This window comes from Dreissena polymorpha, chromosome 10 (assembly GCF_020536995.1).
Source record: "Dreissena polymorpha isolate Duluth1 chromosome 10, UMN_Dpol_1.0, whole genome shotgun sequence".
Classification (NCBI taxonomy): Eukaryota; Metazoa; Mollusca; class Bivalvia; order Myida; family Dreissenidae; genus Dreissena; species Dreissena polymorpha.
Window position 1 is genome coordinate 44963597 of NC_068364.1, and position 18172 is coordinate 44981768.

The window sequence follows — 18172 nt, forward strand, 5'->3', positions numbered from 1 at the left end:
TTGAAATGCTCTCAATAATATTAGATTGTACTCATGAATTATGTTTGCAACTAACATTCATTGATACTAATGAGATACGGAGCACTTGACAGTTATCACAAGTTATGTGATTTCATTTTATTATATACCTGTTTAATGCTTTTAACAAAATACAGGTTGTATCAATCGTTGAAATAAAAAATCCCGTATTACGCTACTCGCTGTTTCCAATTCCGTATCACCATACTAGCCGGACTACTTCCACCCATTTAATGACGTCACATTACACGCACCGAAAATAGAAATGTTTTATATTACGAAATATATTACGAAGTACATTGTGTGACGTCATTTCTGTGACAAAACACAATAGTTTTATCTAAACTCTGTAAGGACATGATCGGACGTGGTGTTTTTTAACAGTAAACTTTGTGTTAAAAACATATTTTGGAGTGTGTGTTTATCATGCATAAATGTATATTTCGATAAGAAAACAATAAAATAGTGTGGTTTAAACTAAGTTTCGATAAAGACATGGAAGATAAAAGTGGAAGTGCATATCATTTAAACGTTTTTGTTATAAACATCGGATTAAAGTTGTCAACTCAATTGTTATAAAAATTGGATTAACGATGGCATTTAGGTAAGCATGTTGGAAACCTGTGTTTTCCCGGTTCGAATGTTTACACGTTAATTTACATAAACTGTATTCATGCGCGTCTTAAAATAACTATGGCGTACCGTTTTAGTCATTGTTTTGTCAGTTTGTTTAAGTAAAAAATACATTTGTTAACTGTTTTCGTTTGTTGTTGTATATAATAAAAGGAATATAACGCTAGTCAATTGTTCCAAGAGTTTGTATCACTCTCGTGGCTTGTGCTATTTTGCATCACACTCGAAGCTCCGCCTCTCGTGTGATACGTCATCACACAAGCCACTCGAGTGATACAAACTCTTGGAACAATTGACTAGCGTAATATTCCGTACATATTTATTGACTCCAGTCCTAAGAAATAATGATCATTATAAGTTGCACAATATCGCTGTGCATTATCATTCAATGACAACATTGATTTGCAACATACAAGTTTGTGATTACTTCAAGTATCACAATAATTATCTGATAGCATTGACTGGCATTTCACCCAACAAATGGATGATCTAGTTTATTTTTTCACAAATTGAAACAAGATATACAAGAGGAACTAACAGCTGGCCAGATGGAATCAACCAATTAGAGATATTGAACCATTATAAGGAATCAGCGATTCCAATGAAATTAGCAAACATTAATACAGTAGTAAGAACTAATTGGTAATCAAAGATGAAAAGAAAGTTTTTTAACCATTTTGGGAATGAGGCCTGGTCCCATTAGATTGGGAATCCTGAGGCCTGGTCCCATTAGATTGGGAATCCTGAGGCCTGGTCCCATTAGATTGGGAATCCTGAATGAGGCCTGGTCCCATTAGATTGGGAATCCTGGCATTTTTATCAAAATTGGGAAATTAGTGTTGTTGTTTTTGCTAACAAATGCTTCAAAAATGAGAATGTTTAAAAAAATTTTTTTTTAATAAAGTGTAACTTGTAGAGCTGGATGGGATATTGTTGATCTAAATTTGTTTGGACCCTTCCGTAGGGAATTTGTAGGTCCCATTTGGGAAAACTATATCCTTTTCTCCATTAAGAATTGGGCCGAATACAAAAATACACATTGAAAGAATATTGTTTTCTGCAAGGAAGAGCTACAGGATACTTGGATTGCAAAATATGTCCATGTATTCATACATAATTCATGCATATGCCTTCCAATTATTCAATTACATAGGATTTATACTAATCACAATCACTTCCAAAGTCTCTTGTGCTCACTCTGCACTGTACACAATGCACTATTGTATTTGTAATCATAGTAACGACGTGAAATCAATGAAAATACACAATAGATTGTACTGCAACAGTTACCATGGCATTTACAATTCCCCCTGTTGACATCAAATTGTAAACAATCAATGCAATTGGCAATGGAACACTCACCCTATTAGTCCAATTAATAAACAGTTGCCGCTGGCCATGGTTCCTGTATTTGATTGAATACTTTTCGGTCACCTCCATTATTTTATAATTTTAATCCATTGAGTACAAATATGGTAAAACAGAGTCAAGTAATAAAACCTGATTTTAATTATGTCTGGATACTTTGAAGGTTACACACAAGTTTCATCGGACTTTACTACGTAGCCATGAAGTATAATTCAAATTAATGACAATCAATATTCTTTAAGAATAGAGAATACAAAACACTATTAGCCCATCCCTTTAACAATTGTCTTTGTGAAGATTACGTCAGAAACAGGACTTTAAAGAAAAAATTATTTAACCACTTGATTTTTTATTTTATTTTTTTATTTTATCTGGTTTTAAAAACAAATGATTGTAGCAAAATGAGTTGTTTGTCTGCAAAAATGTGTTGTTGTTTTTTTAGAAATCGCCTAATTCGGTGAATAAAATGCAAAAATAGCCATAAGAAGGGGGAGAATGTAGCAAAGCAAGGCTACACACCACTATTCACTGATCCACCAATCCCGATGCCGCTGTCATTCTGCATGTCCCAGTGGTGGTTGTCGGTGGTGGGGCCCTCCGACGGCGCAGACACGCGGTGCAGGCTGAACACTGTGGCATTTGGGTTCAATCCTGGCTGTAGCTTAGTAGGGACCTGAAGATAGAGAGAACGGGACACATGAACAGAGGAGTTCAGTCGAATGCCAGTTGGGTGTGTAATGGACACTTGGTGGATATATTAGATTGTAATGCAGGTTGTAAGAGAACATGGAGTCTATTCAAAAAGCTTTCTATGGAATTTCTCAGGAAATCAATTGAACCATAAACACTGGCCGTGATGGTTTGGTGATAAACACTGGCCGTAATGGCTGGTAATAAACACTAGCTGTAATGGCTTGTGATAAACACTGACCTGAATGGTTGGTGATAAAACACTGACCCTTATGGCTTGTGATTAACACGGACCGTCCCTACTGGCTGGTGATGAACACTGACCCTTATGGCTGGTGACAAACACTGACCCTAATGGTTGGTGATAAACACTGGTCCCAATGGCTGGTGATTAACACTGACCCTAATGGCTGGTAATTAACACTGACTCTAATGGCTGGTGATGAATACTGATCCTAATGGTTGGTGATAAACACTGATCCTAATGGCTGTTGATGAACACTGATCCTAATGGCTGGTGATAAACTCAGACCCAAATGGCTGGTGATGAACACTGACCCTAATGGTTGGTGATAAACACTGACCCTAATGACTTGTGATGAACACTGACCGTAATGGTTGGTGACAAACACTGACCCTAATGACTGGTGAAGAGCACTGATCCTAATGGCTGGTGATGAACACTGATCCTAATGGTTTGCGATAAACACTATTCAACAGCTGGTGATAAACACTGATCCTAATGGCTGGTGATAAACACAGACCCTGATGGCTGGTGATGAACACTGCTCCTAATGGCTGGTGATGAACACTGACCCTAATGGATGGTGATAAACACAGACCGTAATGGCTGCTGGAAAACTCTGGTCCTAATTGCTGGTGATAAACACAGACCCAAATGGCTGGTGATGAACACTGACCCTAATGGTTGGTGATTAACACTGACCCTAATGGTTGGTGATCAACACTGACCCTAATGACTTGTGATGAACACTGACCCTAATGGTTGGTGACAAACACTGACCCTAATGGCTGGTGAAGAACACTGATCCTAATGGCTGGTGATGAACACTGATCCTAATCGTTTGTGATAAACACTATTCTAACAGCTGGTGATGAACACTGATCCTAATGGCTAGTGATAAACACAGACCCTGATGGTTGGTGATAAACACTGACCCTAATGGCTGTTGATGAACACTGATCCTAATGGCTGGTGATAAACTAAGACCCAAATGGCTGGTGATGAACACTGACCCTAATGGTTGGTGATAAACACTGACCCTAATGGTTGGTGATAAACACTGACCCTAATGGTTGGTGATCAACACTGACCCTAATGACTTGTGATGAACACTGACCCTAATGGTTGGTGACAAACACTGACCCTAATGGCTGGTGAAGAACACTGATCCTAATGGCTGGTGACGAACACTGATCCTAATGGTTTGTGATAAACACTATTCTAACAGCTGGTGATAAACACTGATCCTAATGGCTGGTGATAAACACAGACCCTGATGGCTGGTGATGAACACTGCTCCTAATGGCTGGTGATGAACACTGACCCTAATGGATGGTGATAAACACAGACCGTAATGGCTGCTGGAAAACTCTCGTCCTAATTGCTGGTGATAAACACCGACCCAAATGGCTGGTGATGAACACTGACCCTAATGGTTGGTGATAAACACTGACGCTAATGGCTGGTGATAAACACTGGCCCTAATGGCTGGGGATAATCACAGACCTTAAGGGCTGGGGCATTCACATCCCTAATTGATGGTGACTTAACAAGAGTCCTAATGGCTAGTGATAAACATTCAGGACAAGGATGGACGCTAACGATACATGTTCACAATTCTAAATTTGATTCTTATTTTAATTACTTTCAATACCTTGATAAAAGCATGCAATGGCATCATTTGTTGCACTTTTCATTCAGTCAGTTGATGGAATATTAATATCAACAGATTCTGGCAGGAACTAAAGTTGATCAAATATTAAATAAACATGCTATCAGTTAAAACTACTTTCTGAATATCAATATGTATGAATTTGCAAATAATATTAAAACAGTATTGCAATACTTAAAAAATGCAATTTGTTCAAACATTATTAAAATGCATCAATGATATATGTTATATACAAGCAGTAATTATGCATGAAATATGACGATCTCATTAATTTTGAAAACAAAGTATGATTCATCACGAATATTACCAATACAATGATCAGTCTTCGACATAACCCAGTCGATTGTCAACATAGTAAACAGACTGGGAAAGAGGGGAAAATAAATCATGCAAAGACTTAATGACGATGATCAGTGTGACTTGCACTGAATTCAAATTAAACATTTAAAACAAACCATAAGGCCTAACAAAAAAATATGTTTGTTTCCACTGACATGGCCTAAAAAATAAGGGTAGGTAGGTAGGCAAATAATTTTATTTTTAAAAATATTTTTTTTTTAGAAAATGTCGTACATGGTGCATCTTCTTCTCATTTTTTTGTGTACAACTGTATGTACAATAAATTTGATGATGTATGTAATGCTATATGGCTTTATTTAAATGCTTAAATGAAATAAAAACTTGCTGTTCATTAATTTTGCATTTGTTGCTTTCCTTATTTCCGAGTTTATTGTTGATTTCTGGCAACGGCTTTAATACTGTAGTCAAATGTCAAATATATGGCGTCTGTCCGTCCGAAAACTTTAACATTGGCCATAACTTTTCCAATATTTAAGATAGCAACTTGATATTTGGCATGCATGTGTATCTCATGAAGCTGCACATTTTGCGTGTATTACGTTGGATTTTAGTGCCTCATGCCTTTGGTAATCAGTCTTAATTTGTTCAAATATGGGACATAATTGTTCGTTAGGATCTTGAATTCGTCAATTGGTCGGTAATAAATTTCGTGCTGGCGAAAATAAATGATATCACAGTAGTCCATTTTATGACCAATAAAAGGCATAACTAAAGTCGCAGTAAGCTTGACCCTCAGTGTCTATAGGGATTCAGTGTTGTTATACTTTCTGTTCCTTTGGGATCATGGAGTATATACTATATTATTTATAATTTATTATATATTAAATAGCCCAAAAGCCATGCTAGGGGGACGCGAGTGGTGTTGCATGTAACATTATCTCCATGAACAGACCCAATCAAACTGGGTGTGCTATTATATATTTTGGATGCAGTTTATGCTTCCAAAGGACCACATTTGCAGATTATCTTATGTACTGGTGTTGTGGGGTATATCTACCAGGGCTAGCGCTGTCCCAAAATTTCTTTGAGCCAACCAGGTTTTTGTTTTTCGATGCGCGAAAACTGGTTTTGAAATAATTATATATACATTTACTATCAACTTGTTTATATGTCTTTTAATGACAAAATAGGCATATCACATATCATAATGTAACATTTTTCAATATAGAAATAAATAGTATGGTACTTGTCAAAGTACAAACATAAGTTTTTTTATAGAGTACATTTAAAGGGGTGTCGATTGTTCCAAATTTGAAATCCTGAAAATTAGGCCGGGGGTCTTGGAACCGCAGCCGCAGGAATCCAACAGGAATAAAGGGCAGATCCCCCACCCCATCCAGAGCCCTTACTAATTGTTCTTTTTAAGAGTCTCTCCAATTGTATTTTAATACAATTTAAAATATTATAAACCACATTGTCCGTATCACCGCATGTGCATTCGTCATTCTATTTCTTCTATAAAGAACTTCGAAAATAAATTATAATCGACAAACCGAAAAATTGTACGTGTATGCCACATTAAATAAAATGTGCATATCGTTTGACTGCAGACATTGCAAAACCTAGCAAATATACAATTTGGTTGACATATTGCTTTACAATAGCATTTTTGTGGGTAAAAAACAACTTAATTATCACCTTTTAATTTCAAACGATAATCAGCAAAAAGGTGTAACATCGCCGAAATAGAACTAATAATTTAATTATCATCCTTTAATTCAGATCGATAGTCGGGAGAAAGGTGTTAAGTAATCAGCTTAGAAATAATTTATTTATTGGTACGCTTCTTTTGATTTGTTAATCTTTAAATACTACGTTTGTCATCGGCCGCTATATTGTTGGCAGACGACAAGATCAACTGACTGTGTATTCCAAGTGTACAGTGTCTGCGCATGAATGACCCAATATTATGTGTGAGCAAACTCATTGCTGATTGGCCAGCTACCACGTGCACTTTCATAACAATAAAAATGATATGCGGATAATGTAGACAAGTTTATTGAGCGTCGCCGAAAAATAGGCGGTCCGATTTTTTTTCGAATTTTGGGCTCAAAAAAGATTAGGACCGGCGGCAAAAAATTAGGTAGGGTCGGGCCACCGGAAACAAACCATTATTTTTGTTACGCCTAACTAGTGAAACCTCTGATTGGTTTTACGTAAGATTACACCAACATTGAAATATTAATGACATGGATATTATCAGGAAAGAATTGATTTGTAATTTACACCATACCAAGAAAAAATATATGAGAATAAAATGCACTTCTGAAATTATGCCCATAACTAGTTGGACAAAACTATTACCATTCACAAACTAATACAGGAAAAAAATGATAATTATATCATTTAAAAAAAAACTTTGACAAATCAATCATTTGAGTTATAAATAATCAAAATAAAAAATCTGTACAGTAACTGTGAAAAGAACTTAAATACTTGGTAAGGAAATATATAATCTGAGATTGAAAATTATATAAATTACTTCCCTTGAAAATACTGTCTCTAACAAATCTCTATTTTTAGTAGCAAATAATTATAAGCCACTACCGTGACTGTAGATTCACCACTAAAAATGTGCAGCTTCATGAGATACACATGCATGCCAAATATTTAAAGTGGCTATGTTCTATATTAAATAATTTTCTCCCTTTTTAAAGCTTATTACTTCCCTTAAATCTGTATTTTTTACCATAGACCTTGAAAGATGACCTTGACCTTTTACCACAATGTGTTTTTCAGAAACACAATGCCGCCTACTGCGCCGCTTTGATTTATTTAACTAAAATATATATGTGGGCAGGTCAGATAACTATGTCCATTTAAAGCTTATTACTTCCCTTGACTTTGTTTTTTCGACCCTAGACCTTGAAGGATGATGTTCACCTTGAAATTTTACCACTCAAAATGAGCAGCTCCATGAGATACACATGCATGCCAAATATCAAGGTGCTATCTTTAATATTTAAAAAGTTATGGCCAATGTTAAGGTTTTAGCACGACGCCTACGGCGGACGGCGAGCTGGCTATGACAATAGCTCGGGTTTTCTCCGAAAACAGCCTCTCTAAAAAACACCCAGTCCACTGCCAAGTCCAAAAGTAGGTCAGTGTCAAGGTCAATACAAGGTCACAAAGACCACCCTACATCAGATATTTGACCAGTTTTTTAACATTCGTATCTAATAAGATTTGCATTTTTACATGTTCCATCCCCTTCGGCAAAATGAAACAAAACCTTAATCCATGATCGTGTAAACCAGGGAAAAAAAATCATGGCCTGATGCGTTATTACTGCGAAAATCTGAGGTCAAAAACAGAAATTTCTCAAATACCAGCAGCAGTTTTTTTAACTCCAAATTTTTTTTTTAATGTGTGTCTTTAATACAGATACATGCCACACTTGGATATTCTATCCTTAAATCGTTTGACATATTTCGGCAGCCACTTTTTATTACACTGGTCCTTCATTATAAAAACGCTCATATTGATGAAGCTCAAACTGCACTACAAATGGATATGTTATGCACCTGAAGGTTTGTTGTTGAGATTGTCAATGTGTCATACTTGTGTTCAATTATTTCAATAATTGAAAAAGTTTTATGATTTCTTTCCGTCAACATGCAGATCAATATGGACAGTTTCACATTTAATGACATATGTAAGTGATGAGAACATTATCGTACATCCCGTTGTGGAATATATTAAGCTAATTTCGCCAATGTAATCAATTTTCCACTGGATTTACCATTGCAGAAATTACTCAAAAATCCCCAATCTAAAGAATGCCAAATGCATAAATATTAGCAACAAAACTACTTAAAATACATCATATAACCATGAGACATATGAAATTTTCATATAGTCATAAATAGGAAAGGTTTGAATAGCTTTATTAGCTCTAAATAATGACAAAGTCATTACATATACATGAATATGTCATAACGATACAGACACTCATGTGATAGGATTCATTTGTCAAACAATCGTGATATGCTATTCTAGTCGATATTTGAATGGGTTGCATTCAGCTATTCATCTATTTTCTTTGGCATCACAGATCTCTAGTCTTCATTGGAACAAAAGGAATACAAATTGCTGTCACTGTCATTTAAATTTGAGTCTCTATTATTAATATACTATTCATAATACACACTGTCACTTAAAAGCAGATTCCAATATAAAGCAGGGAGAAGCTTGGGCCACATTATTCATCTTCATAACCACTACCATCAACACCTTCATCATCACCATCACTACCACCACAAACATAATCATCAACACCACCACCATCATCACCATCACTACCATCACCACAAGCATCAGCAGTCTGATGCTTACAACCTACTGCAGCAACACATCACAACAGACTGTGAGAAACTACCTTACCAACCAGCCTTGTAATCACTTAGAAATATGGACTGATAATATTACTGATAATGTATTTAAGCTGTGCTCTGTGAAAAGGGGGTTTAATGCATGTGCATAACATGTCATTCCAGATTAGCTTGAGCAGACTACACAGGCTAATCAGGGACGACACTTTCCCCCTAAGCTGGATTTTATCAAAGAAGAGACTTTCTGTAAACAAAAATTACCATACAAGTGGAAAGTGTCGTCCCTGAATAGACTGTGCAAACTGCACAGGCTAATCTGAGACAACACTTTACACACATTCATTAAACCCCCCTTTCACAGAGCACATCTCATTTGTAACCTTCTACATCTGCATAAATGGCATAGAGATTTTTTTAAGTGTCTGTGTAACAAAAATAGATCACTTAAATTATTTCAAGATGCATTGACTGCTTAATTAGATGACCCAATATAGACCGATTGATTTCTCATTGAGCTCAAAGCAAACGATACAGTAACACATCTTGACAACAGAAACAAGAGAGAGGTCAAAGGAAAAATCTGATCCACTGAAGCAGGAAACCAGTGCCACTCCTGTCTTCTATTTTTACCACCAGGACATTAGGAAAAACACATAACACAACTATTACAGCAGCTGTAACAGCCAGCACGATAGGCAGAGAAGAACATAGCAGCTAAAACACTGCTTTTCCCCACTCATCCAAACCTGTCCAATGTTTCTAGTATGATTATGACATTGGCTGGTCTTGAAATAGCCTGGCAACATTTATGCAATTATGCCCAGAGGCTCAAAAGCTGATTAAAAATGATGTTTTGTCCTGAGATTTTACTGTCGCGTTATTTTCATGTTCTCAGATGCAGAAAATAGAGTTTATTCAGCTTAAAGTCCTTCACTGCAGGAAGTTATTTTTTTAATAATGATGTTTCTGTTTTTTCTTTGCTTAACACAGTCTGATAAATTAATTATAAAAAAAAACAAGCAAATTTGTTGAATTGATATCCCCGGCCAATATGCTTCTGGACACAAAAGTGTTATATTTGACACTCAAAAAGCATTTTTTCAAGATACAAAGGGCCATAACTCCGTTATAAACAGATGGTGTACAATGCCATTTGGCATGCATCATCGTCTAATTTATATACATACCCATACCAAGTTTCAATGAAATCCGCCAAAGCACTTCCAAGATATGGCTCAAGACACACACAAAAAGCATTTTTTCAAGATACAAAGGGCCATAACTCCGTTATTAACAGATGGTGTACAATGCCTTTTGGCGTGCATCATTCTCTTATCCATATATATACTCATACCAAGTTTCAATGAAATCCGCCAAAGCACTTCCAAGATATGGCTCCGGACGGAAGGACGGACGGAAAGACAGACGTACGGACAACGCCATAACAATATCCCTCCGCCTGTGGCGGGGGATAAAAAGTTTAACAAAATTTACCCCACAATATCTCAGCTTTAGTAGTCTTTTAATGAACTCACTCCCCCCCCCCCCCCGCCCCCCACCATGTTTGGAACAATTAAATTTTAGTTCAGGCACATCAAATATGCAAGCAACTTTTCCAATGGACAAGTGTACTTTTCAGATAACATGTACCTTTTCTCTTAGCTACAGAATCCAATCTTGGCTTAAATCTGAGAAAACTTAAAAAGAAAAAGAGCTGTCAGAGGACAGCGCGCTCAATTATTCAAGTGCTTGACAGTAAAACGTAAGCCATCAAAAAAAAAGAAACAAAAAAAATTTTTTTTGGGGGGGGGGGGGGGATTCTGGGGTGGGACGCGGTGGATGGTTTGGGTGGAGTGCATTGTGGTATGTCAGGTAAGTGTTGTTTTGTCAAAGTATGCATCAAATGTAATCATAAACAAGGGCTGTTTGTAAAACATGCATGCCCCCCATATGGGCTCTTCGTTGTAGTGACAGCCATTGTGTGAATATGTTTTTTGTCACCTTTGACCTAGTGACCGGAAAATCAATAGGGGTCATCTGCGAGTCATGATCAATGCACCTATGAAGTTTCATGATCCTAGCCATAAGCGTTCTTGAGTTATCATCCAGAAACCATTTTACTATTTCGGGTCACTGTGACCTTGACCTTTGACCTAGTGACCTGAAAGTCAATACGGGTCATTTGCGAGTCATGATCAATGTACCTATGAAGTTTCATGATCCTAGGCATAAGCGTTCTTGAGTTATCATTCGGAAACCATTTTACTATTTCGGGTCACCATGACCTTGACCTTTGACCAAGTGACCTCAAAATCAAAAGGGGTCATCTGCGAGTCGTGATCAATGTACCTATGAAGTTTCATGATTGTAGCCATAAGCGTTCTTGAGTTATCTTCGGAAACCATTTTACTATTTAGGGTCACCGTGACCTTGACCTTTGATATAGCAGGGCCCTCAATCCATTTTAGGGGAAGCGGGTCGCTACCCATAGCAGGGGGAATTTTCGCGGCGTTTCCCTTTTTGGGGGATTTTTTACTTACTATCTAATTATTACATTTGTACATGTTTGCACTATATTCATTGCTTATTTCATTATTTAGTATGTTTGACAAGATTAAATTAAAATAGAACTGAGGCATAATAATCATGAGACATCTATCTATAAAAAAATAAAAAAAATAAAAAAAAATATTTATTTTTTGGGGGGGGTAATTTTTTCCCCCAAAAAAGGGAAAAAAGTATACTTTTCAGGGGGAGGAATGCGTGGATTTGACAGATTGAGGGCCCTGTATAGTGACCTGAAAATCAATAGGGGTCAACTTCGAGTCATGATCAATCTACCTATCAAGTTTCATGATCCTAGGCATAAGCGTTCTTGAGTTATCATCCAGAAACCATTTTACTATTTCGGGTAACCGTGACCTTGACTTTTGACCTAGTGACCTGAAAATCAATAGGGGTCATCTGCCAGTCATTATCAATCTACCTATGAAGTTTCATGATCCTAGGCATAAGCGTTCTTGAGTTATGATCCAGAAACCATTTTACTATTTTGGGTCACCATGACGTTGACCTTTGACCTAGTGACCTGAAAATCAATAGGGGTCATCTGCCAGTCATTATTAATCTACCTATCAAGTTTCATGATCCTAGGCATAAGCGTTCTTGAGTTATCATCCGGAAACCATTTTACTATTTCGGGTCACCGTGACCTTGACCTTTGACCTAGTGACCTGAAAATCAATAGGGGTCATCTGCGAGTCCTGATCAATCTACCTATCAAGTTTCATGATCCTAGGCCTAAGGGTTCTTGAGTTATCATCCGGAAACCATCTGTTGGACGGACATACGGACATATGGACATACGGACCCACATGAGCAAAACAATATACCCCCTCGTCTTCGAAGGGGGGCATAATAAAGAAGTTATGGCAATTTAAGCAAAATGTTCAATTATGTAAGTATAAAAGGGGCCATAATTCTGTCAAAATGCTTGATACAGTTGTCTGCTCTTGTTTATAGATTGGGATCATGTTGGTAAAGAGTATGCAAAATATGAAAGCAATATGTCAAAGGACATAGAAAATATTTGAGGTGGTACGCAAACTTTAACATAGATTTATCAATAATATGCATATTCTAAGTATAAAAGGGGCAATAATTCTGTCAAAAATGCTTGATACAGTTTTCTGCTCTTGTTTATAGATTGGGGCATGTTGGTAAAGAAGTATGCATAATATAAAAGCAATATGTCAAAGGACATAGGAAATATTTGGAGTAGTACACAAACTTTAACATTTGCACGCTAACTGGAACGCTAACGCCGAGCCGGGGTGAGTAGGATAGCTCCACTATATATATTTCATATATAATAGTTGAGCTAAAAATACTTATCTTTGCAAAATTGTCCATGTTTATGTCTATATGTGTATATATTATGACCTGGGCTCTTTCATAGACCTTGTTCAATCGTGAAGGGGGACAGTTATTGTAAATAAACACCATAAACTGAGGTCTTCCTTTTTTTCATCATACAATCATATTTCAAGATTTGAAAAGCACATTATTATTAAAATTTGAAATGAATGTCTTCGTTGTAGTTCATTATTGTTGTTGTTTTCATTATTTTGTTTTTGTTGTTTTGTGTAAACTTTTTAATTGTTTTTTCTGGGGGCGGATTACCTGCGAGACCTTAAGTTATTGTTACACAACAATTCTTTATTAATAACTATCCAATTATTTACCTTAATAACAACAAAACATACAGGTTTGGCAACTAATTCCGCACAAATACACTAATTAGAGAACAAATTTAAACAGTATAGATTAGTATTAATTCCTGCTTAATAATCAAATTTTTAGTATAATGACAATTTCTCCCACCTCAAGCAGTCAGACATTGTCCCTTAAAAAGGGGCAGAAAAAATCAAGGTATAATGACATCAGAACTTATGACCCTATATGGCTTATGTACCCTGCGTCCATGTTCAATGACCACACCAGACAACTAGATTGGCTGTAAACATACAGCCATTGGCTGGAGGATCAATATCTAACTAGAAAACACCTACGCATCTCACTAAAATGCAGAAAACGGGATAATCAATTCCATACAATTCAGTTGTGACATCAATGTAACAGCAACAATTTCACCAATTCGAATTTTTTTCTATATTAGGGAATGTAACAGATTGTCACAAATTAGCTTTTTTTTTTGAGGGGAAAGATATAGGATTGGCAAGAGGTACATGGTAAATCTGAAAAACTAGTAAATCTGAAAAACTGTTAACATAAATCATATTTATGTTCTCATGGTAATCATGAATCGCTTATCAAATTAATTTTTTTAATTAAAGTTTAGATTTATATGTTTTCCCAAATACATACAGTACAGCCAAAGCGGCACAAACATAATCCGCGGCTACGCCACGGCCAGATTATTAGTCTGCGGCGGCCGAATCGTGTGTTCACGCGGCGTATCGCCGTGGCACTCGGCATCGATCCGCGCAACGACGCCGAGTCTGTATTAACCTGGCGTACTTTCGCGGAGTAAATCCGCCGCATACGTACGCGGCGGATCGAGTGAAAAGATATCCACCTACATGTACATACATGTATGTGTAGCGTAGAATTAATTACGCGCAACTGTTTATGTTTCGTTCGATTATCATTATTATATTTGTAATCCGAAACACACTTCAGAATTTTAATGCTAACGCGTCCTTTGGCAAATTCTAGCGTCAAATAAACAGTGCTAAAATATCCTTTGTTTCATAAAAAGCGCGCGAAAATTATGCAGACATGTAGAACGTCGTTTGGAAAGTTTGGGTGTATTTTGTGTTGTATAAATACATGAACATCACGTCAGGCGTAAATCGTGTGTTCAGTGGAGAAAAAAAACGCCCCGATTAGACGTTATTTCATCATCTCTATAAATAGTAACAAATGCCCAAATGTATTTGATACTTAAGGAAATATCGAGAATGATTGTGTATTGTAAATATTTACCAGCATTTGCTTTAAAACTGGAATATACGGGATTATCGGGTAATTAGTAGCGATATTAACTGTATAATATGAACAAAATAAAACGTGTTTATATACGCATATTCAAACAATAGTTGTAATAAGCTGATAATTAACAAAACTGCAAATACGTCGTCACCGTCTTGATTATTGATGTGGCTTCAAACTGCTAACTTTCTCAGCTAAAATATAATAGCGGAATCAACATGCAATTAATTTATAAATCCACCATATGCTGGAGCCTTGACCACTTGTATGTGCGAAAACATAATTACGTGACCTTGTTTATGTGTTAAATACATACGCTACGAGCAGGAAACAAACTTAATAATTGGCCAGACACATTAACATGTATATGCTAATACAATCTGCGCACAATAAATTTATTATGATTTTAATTATTATTATAATTGTTCTTTCAAAATTTGTTAACTACATGTAACTAATAATTTAAAAAAAAAAATTTCATGATCGCATCGACTCGGCATCATGTCGCGGACCGCGGCATGCCTCGGCGGACAGATGCGAAGTTTCGCAGCGAAATGCGATTTGCCGCCGCATATTGACGCGGCTTCAACGACTGACGCGGCATCGACTCGTTTCGCCTTGCCGCCGCGGATCGCGAAATACGTTTGTTCCCCTTTGGCTGTACTGTAAGGAAGAAAATCTTAAGGCTTTTTTAGGTATTTAGTTTTCAAACGAACATCAGAAGTGAAATTTCAGAATCAGAAAACCAACCTTGTAACTTAAGACAGACATACATATATTTTTCTAATTTAAGAATTCTTACTTATCCAAACTTAGATGAAGGAAATAGGCTGCTCCCTTTAAAAACATTACTTACTTCCTTAAAAATAAAGAGTTTTTAAACATAAGTACTTAAAACAATCAGCAACAGTTTTGAACAAGTCTTAAATTGCTCGAACAAAGTCATTCAACACATTGAATTTGAAAATGTACTAAATTTGATAACCATAACAACATACACAAAACAAATAAATAAAGTCACAAACAGCAAATTTGCTCACCTGTTTGAAAGAAAAATTCTTTTCAAAAGCCTGGCGGCCCTGTTCCACACATATAACGACAGAGTTTGGAGCGAAATAGAATACCTCTCCAGGCAACAGTTTCTCCGGCATACAAGTGTTATACATCAAACATGCACAGTGCTCACAATAATCACACAGTGGTCCCAGGTTTGACCCAGTCATGTGATCACAGTACTCATCAGAGTACGCATTGTAAGTCAGGGTTGGAATGAGACCTGATTCTCCGTAAATATTTTCTAGTGCATCATTTTCATGTTGTAATGCACCATTGAAATCTGACGGGTGAAGGGAATGGGGATTGCTATACGATGTGGGATGATAGCGCGGCCTGTTCTGGCCGGAATGTCGACCGGAATGTTGGACAAAGTTTTTATCTCCATAACAGTACTGGAAGTCCGAGGCAGAGGACAAATATCTCACGCTAGATTCGTACAAATTACAGTCCTCCCCACTCACATCGCTCGTGTCACTGTAGACCCCTGTACTGGTCCCGAAGCTGACCCCAGAGTCCACATACGAATGCCAGAGATGTGGACTGGGGTCAAGACTGCTGCTGGTGTCGGGCTCACTAGTCCATGAGCTGACACTATACTGGCTGCAGTTGGAGTCGCTGCTCACGCCAGCTGTGTAGCTCGTGTCCACTTGAAGGGCGGTGCGGTATTCACACTTTTGCAGTTTCTTGTTCAACTTTGACTTTTCAACCGCTTCTGACACTTCCTGGTCCTCTAGTGTACTTTCATCCGTCAAATTCCCGTCATCTCCAACTAAATCAATGTCTTTGCTCTTTACTTTAGAACATTTATTGCTTTCAACAGTTGAGTTCTCCTTTGTACAGCGCATCTCAGTGTCTGTTTTGATTTTCTGATCAGCATCATCTTTGGTAATAGATACAGATTTTGGTTTGGTTACTACGCAACTGTTGTTATTATTTAATTCCTTTATGGATACAATATCACCTCCTTCAGCAGCACAGTTCACATTATATACATCTTCAACACAATTGTCCTCCTTATGTTCACATGTTTCACCTATATCCTTTGAAGACAGCTCTAGACCTCCAGTTTTGTCAGCAGTTATTGCAGTATCAGCTTTGGTGTTACTAACCTCTCCAGCAGCAGTAATCTTGCCCACTTTGGTTTTCTTTTTCTTCTTAATCACTGATTCATTATGGCACATTTTCATATCTCCTACATCTAATTCACTAGTCCCTGTTTTACAATTATCAAGTCCTTTTCTATCATCTACTATAACATGAACAACATTGCTCACATTGTTATCGCAAACATTTATAGACTTGCTATCTCCAGCATCATCAGGAGGCAGTTTATATATCTCATTCTCTTCATCAGTCCTATTTATATCTTTGTCACAGTACCTATTATCAGCTTCATATTTTTCGACCTCTTCGTACCAGTTCCCAGTAGCCAGAGTATCTTCTTCTTTCTTTTTCTTTTCCTCATCATCTTCAGCGTTGGATGGGTTTACGTAATCAAAGTAATCAATAACACCCTTTGTATCTTTAGACATGGGAGAAGTGTTTGGGAACACACGGGCCCCATGGTACGTAGCCACCCCGAATTGAGTGCTTAGCTTCAGTGTCTCGTAGTTGGACTCCACTGTGGCAGGCTATACTGGGATATCTTTCACTTTTACCAATTTTTAGGCAATTCTGTTACAGTCCCCTTCAGTAGTCAGGTTTTAGATATCATGTAATTTTACCACCAGTGGAAGTTTCATTAGCTTTTACAAGCGTTTCAACAGTTCTGACGTTGTCCCCGATGACAGACAGTATAATTTTGGATTTCTTCCACTTTTACTCGTCTTCTAGCAATAATATTTGCAATATCTCCACTGCACTAGACGTTTATTAAATAAATGGCAGTCCAACATTAAATCTTTACAATTTCCAAGTATGGAATGAAAGCGATCAATTATTTCCAGTTATTTCCACAAAGCACATGTTCATGTGACTGTTTTCTTTAAAATATTTTTTTAAGTATCTTTACAAAACGTTTTTTGTTCTTCTTATTCAAATGTATGACTGCTCTTAAGTGATGGAACTGCAATTAAACACGATTTAATAAGCACATTTTCCAGAAAGATATTTTACAATTCACTCACTTTCAGTTTGTTTTTTTGCCACAAGATAACCAACCACTTCTCAAAACACAGAAAACAATGCACACTGCTACAACTCATGTAAAATCCAATGCATGCATTAACAACGTAATCTGAAAAACACACCCAACTAAATCTCTCCATTTCAAATGTCTGTGGTTAG

At 36.9% G+C, this 18172-nt stretch overlaps 1 protein-coding gene across 4 annotated transcripts in view; it reads right to left on the reverse strand.

Annotated features, from left to right (window-relative positions):
• Positions 1 to 18172, reverse strand: part of LOC127848246 (la-related protein Larp4B-like) — an 86991-nt gene that overhangs the window by 40598 nt on the left and 28221 nt on the right. For 3 of the 4 annotated variants that reach the window (XM_052380591.1, XM_052380592.1, XM_052380590.1), the window contains one exon: positions 2539 to 2692. In XM_052380591.1, the coding sequence (XP_052236551.1) occupies positions 2539 to 2692 (154 nt within the window). Of the gene's footprint in view, positions 1 to 2538; positions 2693 to 15870; positions 17952 to 18172 lie in introns of all 4 variants that reach the window. The other variant, XM_052380589.1, reaches the window with a different exon arrangement.